We start from the raw sequence: 11,008 nt of genomic DNA on the forward strand, positions 1-11,008 counted from the left end.
TGGATAAGCCTTGGACCCAACTTCACAAACTCGATTCTCTATAGTCATTATCTCGTCAAACTGAAATTGCCACTCAGTTCTACGATTTTGTCATTATCTTTTTCGTTTCTTTGAAGATCCAAAATCAATCTGATTTTATGTTATCTCTCAGATTTTCACTCAAATCTCGTTTTGCTTAAGAGGCTGACGTGGTGAGAGGAGGGGTTGCGATGTTGGTGAACTTCGATTTCCTCTCGACCTCGATCCTTTGGTATATAGATAGATCTAGATATATAAATAGATATAAAAATAGATGAGGTGATACCTCATATAGGAAGTAGCGCATCCTCTCTTCAATGCAACAAACAAACCTGTTGAGGGGACAAGTTATAGAATAAATATTAATCCCAGAGAAGATTCATTACTATACACTAAAAACGAAAGCAGTGAAGATTGATCATCTAAGGATGAAGAGATAGAGATAAGTAAGCCGAACCTGGAGAGTCTTGGGTACAAGGGCCAAGTTTGTGACAAGCCCACCTTCAATGACATCCCCTCCCTGGATAAAGCTACCGTGACGCACACCCTTGACCTTGACTTCTACTTCGAACTATCCAGGGATGTAGTCCACTTGAACTCAAGTTTTTGCCCAGAAAATACAATGACTAACATAATATTTTTTTGTTATTTCATATCACAAATAGCAGTGCATAACAAACAAAAAGTCAGTCAATGGACTTTCAGCATAAGAAAACCTTCATTGAGAAGACTGACAGTATCATCAAGCTACTAGAAAATATTATTCACCACATACTCTCTTTTCTTCCAATGAAGTGTGCAGTGATGACATCAATTCAATCTAGGCAATGGATAAACATGTGGAAACCCCTATTGATTTATAACACTATTATAGACTTGATGAGGGTAGAGTTTTTGACCAGCCAATTTTCAAAGATCCCCTCCTTTAATGAAGTTACCAAGATGTTCATGCTTGACCTCGTCATCTTCTTCGATCTATCCAAGGATGTAGACCACTTGAACACAAATTTTTCAAATTGAATGCTCAACCCATTCAGCTACTACCTTGAACCATCATGTTTGTCAAATCGAATGCTCAACCCAACCAGTTCAGCATCTAGACCGGTTGGGTTGAGCATTTCAATTTGAAAAACTGGATAGTTCAACTTGTCAATATCTCAGGCGGAGCTCCAGTAAAATTCTTTTTAGGACTCCGTCGTGTTTACCTATGATAAGCAAGCAAAAAAACTTAAATAGAGTTCAGATGAATTAAGAAAGCACCATTAAAGAAAAAAGAAAGAAAGATTCAAATTGAAATGGAGAGAGCATCAGAATTGCACATTGTAAATAGATGAACCAATGGGAAAAGGCTTACAAATGGATCGATTTTAGTATTGCAATGTTGTTCCTCATCTGTGCAGCAATTCTGTACAAAAATGTAAAAGAAGAAGAAGAAGAAGAAGATTAAAGGAAAGACAAAACACTCTTGAGTATTTTTCCCTACTCTCATCGCTCTTAAGTCTCTCCTGCTTTATATAACTCTTGGTTACGCATTTCTGACCATAACAAACAACGCAGTCAGTGAATGCGCTCGTAAAATTTGGTGTAACAAACCTAAAAAATAGTTGTAACTTGTGAGACACCAGGACATTGGTTGACAAACCTGATGATGGGGCGTGACAGATGTTGTTGACTTAGCAACCATTTCAGGAAGGAAGCAGAAATTTAATTGCATAGAACCGAACCTGACCCTTCGGTCCTATCGTAATTGGACCAGCTAAGATTAGGTCCAGTTCAATGCTTACAAAGTGATGTGAAAAAACTCAGTTATAGCAGTTAAACAAACTGTCGATTTATATCTAATGAGATAATCAAGTGCGCTATCGTGCATTGCATCTCCCATTACCGTTTGATCACAACTAACTTCCTCCAACGATTGTTTCTTATTAGAAATACATTAACATTTATGTTAAAAAATTGCCACGGAATATAAAAGTTAAGGTAAACCCTGACACTCATAACTCTTTGTTATTAGAAATATTTTAACATTTATGTTACAAAATTGCCACAGAATATAAAAGTTAAGGTAAACCCTGACACTCGTAACTCTCCTAGCTCTTTTCCAACAAAACACTTGATGGCTTTTTCTATTTCTCTATAAAAAATAATATGACCAAATGTGGTCCGAATGATAGGTTCCCGAGGATTATTATAAATTAATTAATCATGTTATAGTATTCTATTGTTATATGATAAGTTATAGCTTAAATACATATTACGTTTGTGATTTTTGAATCCTATTAAAGATCATTTAATAATAACCAAGTATTTAATTTATATCTTTTAATAATTACCTAAAAATATTTTTTGTAACATTGAGATAAGAATAAATCATCTATGAGATAATAATGTAATTATGTAATAAATTATAGTTAATAATTGATATCAACTGATTACTTGATCGATAACTCAACTAGTTGCTTCACAAGTCATATTACATTAACATGACTTGATCAATTTATAATGTGCGTCAATATGATCATCCAAATTATTAAAATTTCACTTATAATAATTTAAATCTCAAACCAATTAGTTATGTTTAGTTTATAGTTTATTTTTTCTAATTTTGAAAGTATTTCCATTAATATACAAACAATTTATGTGTATCTCACTAATTAATTTTATTTTCTATTTTAAGCAAATCTATAGTTAAAGTTTTGTCAAAATTATAAAATATAAGGATAATTGAAAAAAATTAATAATATCAAATAAAAAACTTAATTTAACTTTATTAGTTAATTTTTATATTATGTTAACCAAATTAAGTTGATTGATCATTTAATTATTTTTGTTTAATTTAAATTAAATATTTTAAATATATAAATTTTTTAAAATACAACAAATAAATTATAATAATATTTAATGAAAATTTAAAATTCTAATGCCAAATTTTTTTATTTATTTAATTGATAAAAATCTTATCTTGTTTCACATAAAAGCACTATTATAGTTGATTAAAGACTTACATAGCACTATGTTGGTAGTAAAAGGAAATGTTAAATATAACAATTGAGAATAGTGGATATTTGATATTTTTTCCTAAATATTTATTAGAGAAATTACTTCGTTGAGAATAGGATATATTTCGCAAATATTTTAATTTCACCAGTAAAAAGATATTTTTTTCTTCCTCTACTTTGTCTTGTTGAAATTATTGCACAGAGAATAGCATATATTTTAAAGAGATTTTTAAAATTTTCAAATAATAAGTTTATATTTTTTTTCTCTTACATATTCTCAAGGAATTATTTTTTCAAGAATGGTATATATTTCTTGGTGATTTTTTAATTACTTTAAGAATAAGTGAATATTTTTATTTTTAATCTCCCCTCTTATTCTTGATGAAATAATTTTTCCAAAAATAGTATATATTTTTGTTAAACATTGAATTTAATTGAGAGTAAGTGAATTATTTTTCTTTTTTTCCTAACTTATTATTGACAGGATAGTTTCGACTAGAATATCTTGGAGATTTTTTAATTTCATCGAGAATTATTGGTTCTCACCATTTAGTGGGAATATTTTTCTCCACGATATTCAAATTTCATCGAGAAATATATACTTATCTCAAAAAAAAATTTTCATGGAGAAGAAAAAATATTGAGAGACATCAATTTTCTTGTAGCATAAGAAGTTAGAGCAACTCAATTGAAGATGGCTATGAACTACTTCTAACAAGCACACTCCTACTTAGATTGTATGATTTGAATGTAAGTTGAATTATGTCTAAACTTGTAGCTTTTGCATGAAGTCTTGTTTACTTGAATGGGACACAATCATGTCCAAGCGAAGGGAGTAAAATGTATATAATCAGAAAATAATAAACGATTTTATATATTGTGTTGGTCCCAAGATCCCCATTAAGATAATTTTGATGACAATAAACAATTGAATTACTAATGATGTATGTCAAGTATGAGGCGAATAAAAAAACCCTTTAAAAAAAATTTCTAGCAGCATATTCGTTCGATCCACCATGGCCCATTTCGACGATCCATAGAAAGGGAAGAAATTTGCTCATACTAGAAAGCACACCATCAACATCTAGTAGCACCATTTGACTAAAAACCAAAGGAAGAATCATCTTTTTTGTAAAAAACCAGTCCAAAAAAAGGCAAGAAGAATAAAATGAACAAAAGGAGATGACCATATAGGAAGAAATAAAATTTGAAGTGCCAACAGTCGAAGGAGTCAAACCCATCTATAAAAGTTATGCATAATAAGTGAAAAATATGAAAGCCTAGAGTGAAAAAACAAAATTAAGCAGTCAAGCATGTGGTGAATCGGAGCAAGAAGAGTTGACCCCTATGGAAGGAGTCGACCTCATGTCATGATGGAGTGAGCAAAACCATAGTGGGAGGAGTTGATCATTGTACAGAAGTGCATATAGCAAGAGTCGACAACATGGAAGGAGTTGACCCCATCTGAGTAAAAAATTTCAAAAAGGATTTGACTCTATGTAATAAAAAGTTTTGAAATAAAAAAAAATCAATGGTCCCTTATAGGGTGCAAAAGAAAGATGAGTTGAACTTTGGGGTGGAGAGGATTCAAACTTTGGGGAGGATTCAACTAAAGAATCAAGCTATTACAAGAAAAAGTTGTGGAGGCCACGTTCTAGCAATTCAATTTCTTGAATATTGGGTCCAAATCCAAACATTTTAGGTTTCCAAATTATGTAAGTAACCTATAATATGTTCGGTAGTAAAAATAGGAACTATTGATTTTTTTTTACAAAATTGCAACAGAATATATAAGCTAAAGTAAATCCTAACACTCGTAACCCTCATGGCTCTTTCCCTCTCACAGCTACATCACAATTTTACTGCTCTCTTTGTATCACATAATTACTTAGCTTAGGCCTAACAAAACCCTTGTATGGCTTTTTCTATTTCTCTATAAAAATAATTATGACCAATCGCAGTCCAAATGTTTATACAAAGAATTTTATCAAGAATAAGTAGATATTTATCAATTAATTTTTGTTGTTAATGTTTCCTACTTATTCTTGGAAAAATTATTTCATTGAGAAAAAATATATTTCTCAATGATTTTTTATTTCATAGAGAATAGTGGATATCTTTTATTTTTTCCTAACTATTTCTTAGAGAAATTACTTCTTTGAGAATAGTATATATTTCGCAAAGATTTTTAATTTCATCAGTAATACGTGATTTTTTATTTTTATTTTTCCTTCTTTTTTTTGGTGAAATTATTTGACCGAGAATAGCATATATTTCTAAGAGATTTTTTAAATTGTCCAATAATTAGTTTATATTTTTTTTGTCTCTCTCTAACTTATTCTTGAGGGTTTTTTTTCGAGAATAGTATATATTTCTCGGTGATTTTTTAATTACATTGAGAATAAGTGAATATTTTAATTTTTAATTCCCCCTCTTATTCTTGGCGAAATGAAAAATATTATATATTTTTTTAATCTTTGATTTTTTTGAGAGTAAGTGAATTAATTTTCTTTTCTTTCCTAACTTATTATTGACAGGATAGTTTCGACTAGAATATCTTGGTGATTTTTTAATTTCATTGAGAATAATTGGTTCTCTCCATTTAGTGGGAATCTTTTTCTCGATGACATTCAAATTTCATCGAGAAATATATACTTATCTCAAAAAAATATCATGGAGAAGAAAAAACTTTGAGAAACATTAATTTTCCTGTAGCATAAGAAGTTAGAGCAACTCAATTGAAGATGGCTATGGACTACTTCCGACAAGCACACTCCTACTTAGGTTGTTTGATTTGAATGTAAGTTGAATTATGTCTAAACTTGTAGCCTTTGCATGAAGTCTTGTTTACTTGAATGGGACACAATCATGTTCAAGCTACGGGAGTAAAAAGTATATAGTTAGAAAAGAGTAAATGATTTTATATATTGTGCTGGCCCCAAGATCCCCATTAAGATAATATTACTAATAATATATGTTAAATATGAGGCGCATTAAAAAAACCCTTTAAAAACATTTCTAACAGCATATTCGTTCGATCCACCATGGCCCATTTCAATGATCCATAGAAAATGGAAGAAATTTGCTCATACTAGAAAGCACACCATCAACATCTAGTAGCACCATTTGACTTAAAAGACAAAGGAAGAATCATTTTTTTGGAAACAACCAATAGTCGAAGGAGTCAAACCCATCTATAAAAATCAAGCATAATCAGTGAAAAAAAATGAAAGCCTAAAATGAAAACACAAAATTAAGGAGTCAAGCATGTGGTGAAATCGGAGCAAGAAGAGTTGACCCCTATGGAAGGGATCGACCTCATGTCATGATGGAGTGAGCAAAACAGTAGTGAGAGGAGTTGATCATTGTACTAAAGTGCATATAGTAAGAGTCGACAACATCGAAGGACTTGACCCCATCTGAGTGAAAAACAACAAAAAGGATTTGACTCTATGCACTAAAAAGTTCTAAAATAAAAAAAAATCAGTTGATTCTTATAGGGTGCAAAAGTAAGAGGAGTTGAACTCTTGGGCGGAGAGGATTCAAACTTTGCGGAGGATTCGACTACAGAATCAAGCTATTAGAAGAAAAAATTGTGGAAGCCATGTTGTAGCAATTCAATTTCCTGAATATCGGGTCCAAATCCAAAAATTATATGTGTCCCAATTATGTAAGTAACCTATAATATGTTTGGTAGTAAAAATAGGAACTATTGATTTTTTTTCATAATTTTTAGACCTTTGTTTTCACCTTCTTTTGCTAAATGTTGGAGAATTTGTTCTTTAACCCAAACTCGCCTCTAATGAAATTCTCTCTTCTCACAGTGAAAACCAAGCCTCCTAATCTCTTGCACATGATTTAAGAAGTTTTTGCCTCCTTCAAAGCTAGCTTAAAAGGTTGATAGTTTTCTTTATTGAGCTAAGAAAATATGTCTTGTTCATTTTAATACTTAAATCTCAGTTAGTTAAACATGTGCTAAGGGATTTAAGACCATATTTGATTCAACCATTGCATTGTGAGTAGTTGTGTTATTGACAACCATTTGAAATTAGTTTTACAACCTCCTCTATTTTCATATCATATTAATGCATGCTTATATGTTATTTTATTGGGGCATTTGAAATAGCTTTTACTTAGTATTGAAACTTTGGGATAGAATTTCAAATCCAAGTATTTACATTTATATACTTTGAGTACAATGAACTGGTGCTAAGTACACTTTGAAAAATCATTCACTATAATTTATAATGCTACTTATGGGTTATAGTTTGAAATTTATTTATTTTGAGTTGAATTGTTTACGTCCCCGACTGAAAAGCCAATCCCATATTTAAATTGAGCCGATATTTTCAAATGAACACATCTTTTGCTGCCTATATTTTCAAATCAAATCATAAATGACTACTATGAGTTGTTTTCATTTTAAAATCAAGTTACTAAGGACTATTTTAAACTACTAATTACATTGGATAGATGTACCTATTTGTTTGAACCAAGATTAATAAAATTTTCCTATTGGGAGATAATTATTATTGCGTTACATTGTAACAAAGTAATACTTACAATTGGGTCAAACCTTCCTTAGGTAAGACCATCCTCACCCCAAATTTATTCAAGAAAAAACAATTGTGGCAAAAGAATTGAAGGTGGGAAGTTGTGTTTGCAGTTGTTCTAGTCATAAAACCTTGTGTAGGTAGGTGATGCTGAAAATCTCTTTGTGGGTCTAGATTGGTGTGCCTAGTGAGTCGTTGAAAATCTATGTGCTAGTCTACCTTGTCAATTGATGAAAAATCTCATTGTGGGTCTAGGCATGTATGCCTAATTAGTTGTTAAATCTGAGGGAGTACCATTTTAAGTTGGTTGTTATGGTCAATTGAATTGCATAAGTCCATTTGTGGGCAACATTGCAATTGGCCTTCGAGGTGATTTGCTTTATATGTTTTTGGGCAAGCCAAGATTAGTGGCTCCTTAAGATTATGAAACATATTGAGGGGTAGACTTGCAATCAGCTAGAAGGACTTCAAACCACCCTAAAAATCCTATGTGTACTTTGTAAGTAATTGCTTCTACGAATGTCATTGCTCATTGTGACATGAACTTTAAAATTGACCTTGGATTTTGAATTAATTAAAAGCACATAGGAACGAAGTAAAGGCAATTAAAGTTAAGAATAAAAGTGAAAAAACCTACCATTTTATCAGACTATATATACCTTAATTGTAGATCATCCATATATTGGATTACCAATCAGTAAAATAGGAAATCAACACATAGAAAAAAAAATTTAAAATGTTTAGAAATCATGTCCAAGAAAAGTAGCAAGCAAGAGTCTGAGATTTTACTTGCAACTTTAATGCCCGCGAAGAGTGAATTAAGCATAGCAAAAAAAAAAAAAAAAGGAAAGAAAAAACTCAAAAAATGGGTTGTTCATTAAAAACTATAATAATGTGAAATAATATATATATGTTTCTCAAAATCACCAACATAAGTTCTTCTACACTATCAAAATAATAAATATCTATAAAAACAAAAAAAAAGACCAAGAAAATGTGTCCCCCTCCCAAGTCTTGGAAGTCAAATCTCCATTCAGAAGAGGGGGTGTTATGGTCCCGGATCTGATACATGGATTCGTAGGGAGGAAGAAGAGAAAAATGAAGATCAAGCCAAAGAGAAGCTTGAAAACCCTAGGTTCTTTGAAGAGAAGGCACACCCCTCAGCTCGTTGAGGATAACTCAAAAACCTTGTTTACTCTAAATCAATGCTTACTTTTCACATTACTCTTACCCCTTAAATAGGGTTCACCCTTGCAAGGTTTAAAATAAAATACTACCAAAATACCCCTAAATAAAATATTCCAAAAATCCCCTCGTGGCCTATTAATTTTTTAACTAACATAAAATAAAGTAAATTAAAGAAAAATAATTAAAATAATAATATAATTGCGTGCATAACAGGGGCAAGGTTGTCCTTCCCTAGGTAAAATCCCTATACCCTCCCAATCCCATATCGAAGAGAAAGAAAGGATTTTGGAGTATTGAGAGAGAGAGAGAGAGAGAATTATTTTTTTATACTAATATAATTTCTAATAACTCTGATACCAATTTGTCTGGTGGGTACTATAATTCTTCTATAGGAATAGGTTGACAATACAATACAAATACAGAAAAATAGGGACAAGTTATTTATAACTATGGCTAAAGCAAAAGAAAGGAATAACATAAACTGGTATTAAGAAGGGGTTTCTTAATGAAAGATTGATTATAACGATGGCTAAAGCAAATGAAATAACTAACATATGCAAAAAAACTATATTCTGAAGGCTTTTCCTATATATAAAATCTTATACAAAATTTCTAAAAATAGATAAATTTTTGCACACAAAAATTATAAATAAAATAATAAACAGAATAAGCATACAAAATATAAAGGAAGTTCGTGGCGTTGTGATAGCTAGGAGCGATCCTTGTATTTCAAAGCAGCGGGATCTGTCAGAGCTACAAGCCCTCACCCAGTAGTTTCTAGCCTAATAAACTACTTTTGTTTAACAAATTATAAAAGCCGTAAGAATTAAAAGACTAACAATAATGATTATAACAACAAAAAGTTGTATCATAAATAAAGATAAAACCAGAGAGGAAAAACAATAGATGAGAAATTTTCTAAAGGTACATCCTAATCCTTTACTGGTTGAATCCTTATCTTTCTTTCTTCAAGTATAGAGAACCCAAGACATGACGACTTGTATGGCTTCCTAGCAATTTTGTTTCTGCCACGAGCTCCTCTTTTTTTTCCCAACAACAAAGCCTTGACGCCTCCTTTGGCTAAACGGACAAACATATGGGACATAGGACAGTGAAACATCAAAGGATCACCATAATGTTTTTACGTCATGTAAGGGATTGACTCCAGATTAGAGAAAGAAATTATGGATTCAAACAGACAGAGGTTTAGGAGTTCCCTTTAGGAAAACCCCTAAGTAAATAAAATTTCTTTTTTAAAAATAAGAACTTACTTGGAAACACAGTGGATGTAGGAATTATGCAGGGGATTTAGAGGAAGAGAAAGAAGTCATGGGTTTAGAGAGTAAGGTGTACAAGAACTGAGGTTTTTCAATCATATCTTCTATAACTTACAACTGGGTATTTATTGACAAACCATTGCCGACACAGAATAGATAGAGATTGTCATCCGGGTGCTCATTGGGCCCTATTGTCAATGACTTATCTCATAATCTTTACAAGTGTGCGGCTAAGGTTAAACAAAACCCAAAAAGGAAAAATACAAACTTTTTACAAAGTCTTGTTTCTCATAACCTTGTTCTTTAAGATATTCTGGAAAATATTCTTTTATCATCTTTTTAATATCTTCTAAATCTGTCTATTGTTTGTCTTTCTTCTTTTCTTCTGACATTTTTGGCAAATGTCCAGCCGTCAACGGATTTCATGTGTCTTTTACTAGCTACCGTTTGAGCTGGACTAGCTAGTGAATTACCCTCACTAGTAGGTATCTAGGTAGAAAAAGAACCTATTAATCTTGTCTTGAGTTGTTTGTTTTCTTCTTCAATGGTGTTTATGTAATCTTTCTGAAAATCATTCTTTTCCTGAAGTAACCTTCTCTTTTCATTGAGTCTTCGTATGGTCTTGGATAGGGTTTCACAGTGATAAAAAAAAAACAATTCTTCTAGTATCTTTGGCAATCCCATAAGATACATGGTCTTCTCTCATAAATCGTAAGGACGAGGCTATATAATAATTTGTTCCTATTCTGAGCTTAGCAGCTTCTAGGGCTTCTTGTAAATTATTAAATCCTTTATAAATAGGTCTTTGAAAATCTTGAATACTTTCTATTACTTCAGTCCAGGAATGTAAAACTCCCGGAGTTTTACCAATAAAAACTACTTAAAAATTAAAAATTTTCTTTTTCTGACAAAAATCTTCTTATAAACTATTAATACTGGCTAAAATGTATTTTTGACCTTTAGGAATTCTTTG

General features: G+C 31.3%; 1 protein-coding gene across 1 annotated transcript; it reads left to right on the top strand.

The window, feature by feature from the left end:
- Positions 1-711: 711 nt before the first annotated feature.
- Positions 712-1,038, top strand: LOC137942948 (putative F-box/LRR-repeat protein At3g18150). Its single transcript, XM_068788666.1, has one exon. It carries the CDS (start codon positions 712-714, stop codon positions 1,036-1,038), a length of 327 nt encoding a protein of 108 aa, XP_068644767.1.
- Positions 1,039-11,008: the final 9,970 nt, after the last annotated feature.

Source organism: Aristolochia californica, unplaced genomic scaffold, assembly GCF_029961685.1.
Source record: "Aristolochia californica isolate CCGP_79_NKW_82.1479 unplaced genomic scaffold, dmAriCali1.0.hap1 SCAF_10, whole genome shotgun sequence".
NCBI classification, from domain to species: domain Eukaryota; kingdom Viridiplantae; phylum Streptophyta; class Magnoliopsida; order Piperales; family Aristolochiaceae; genus Aristolochia; species Aristolochia californica.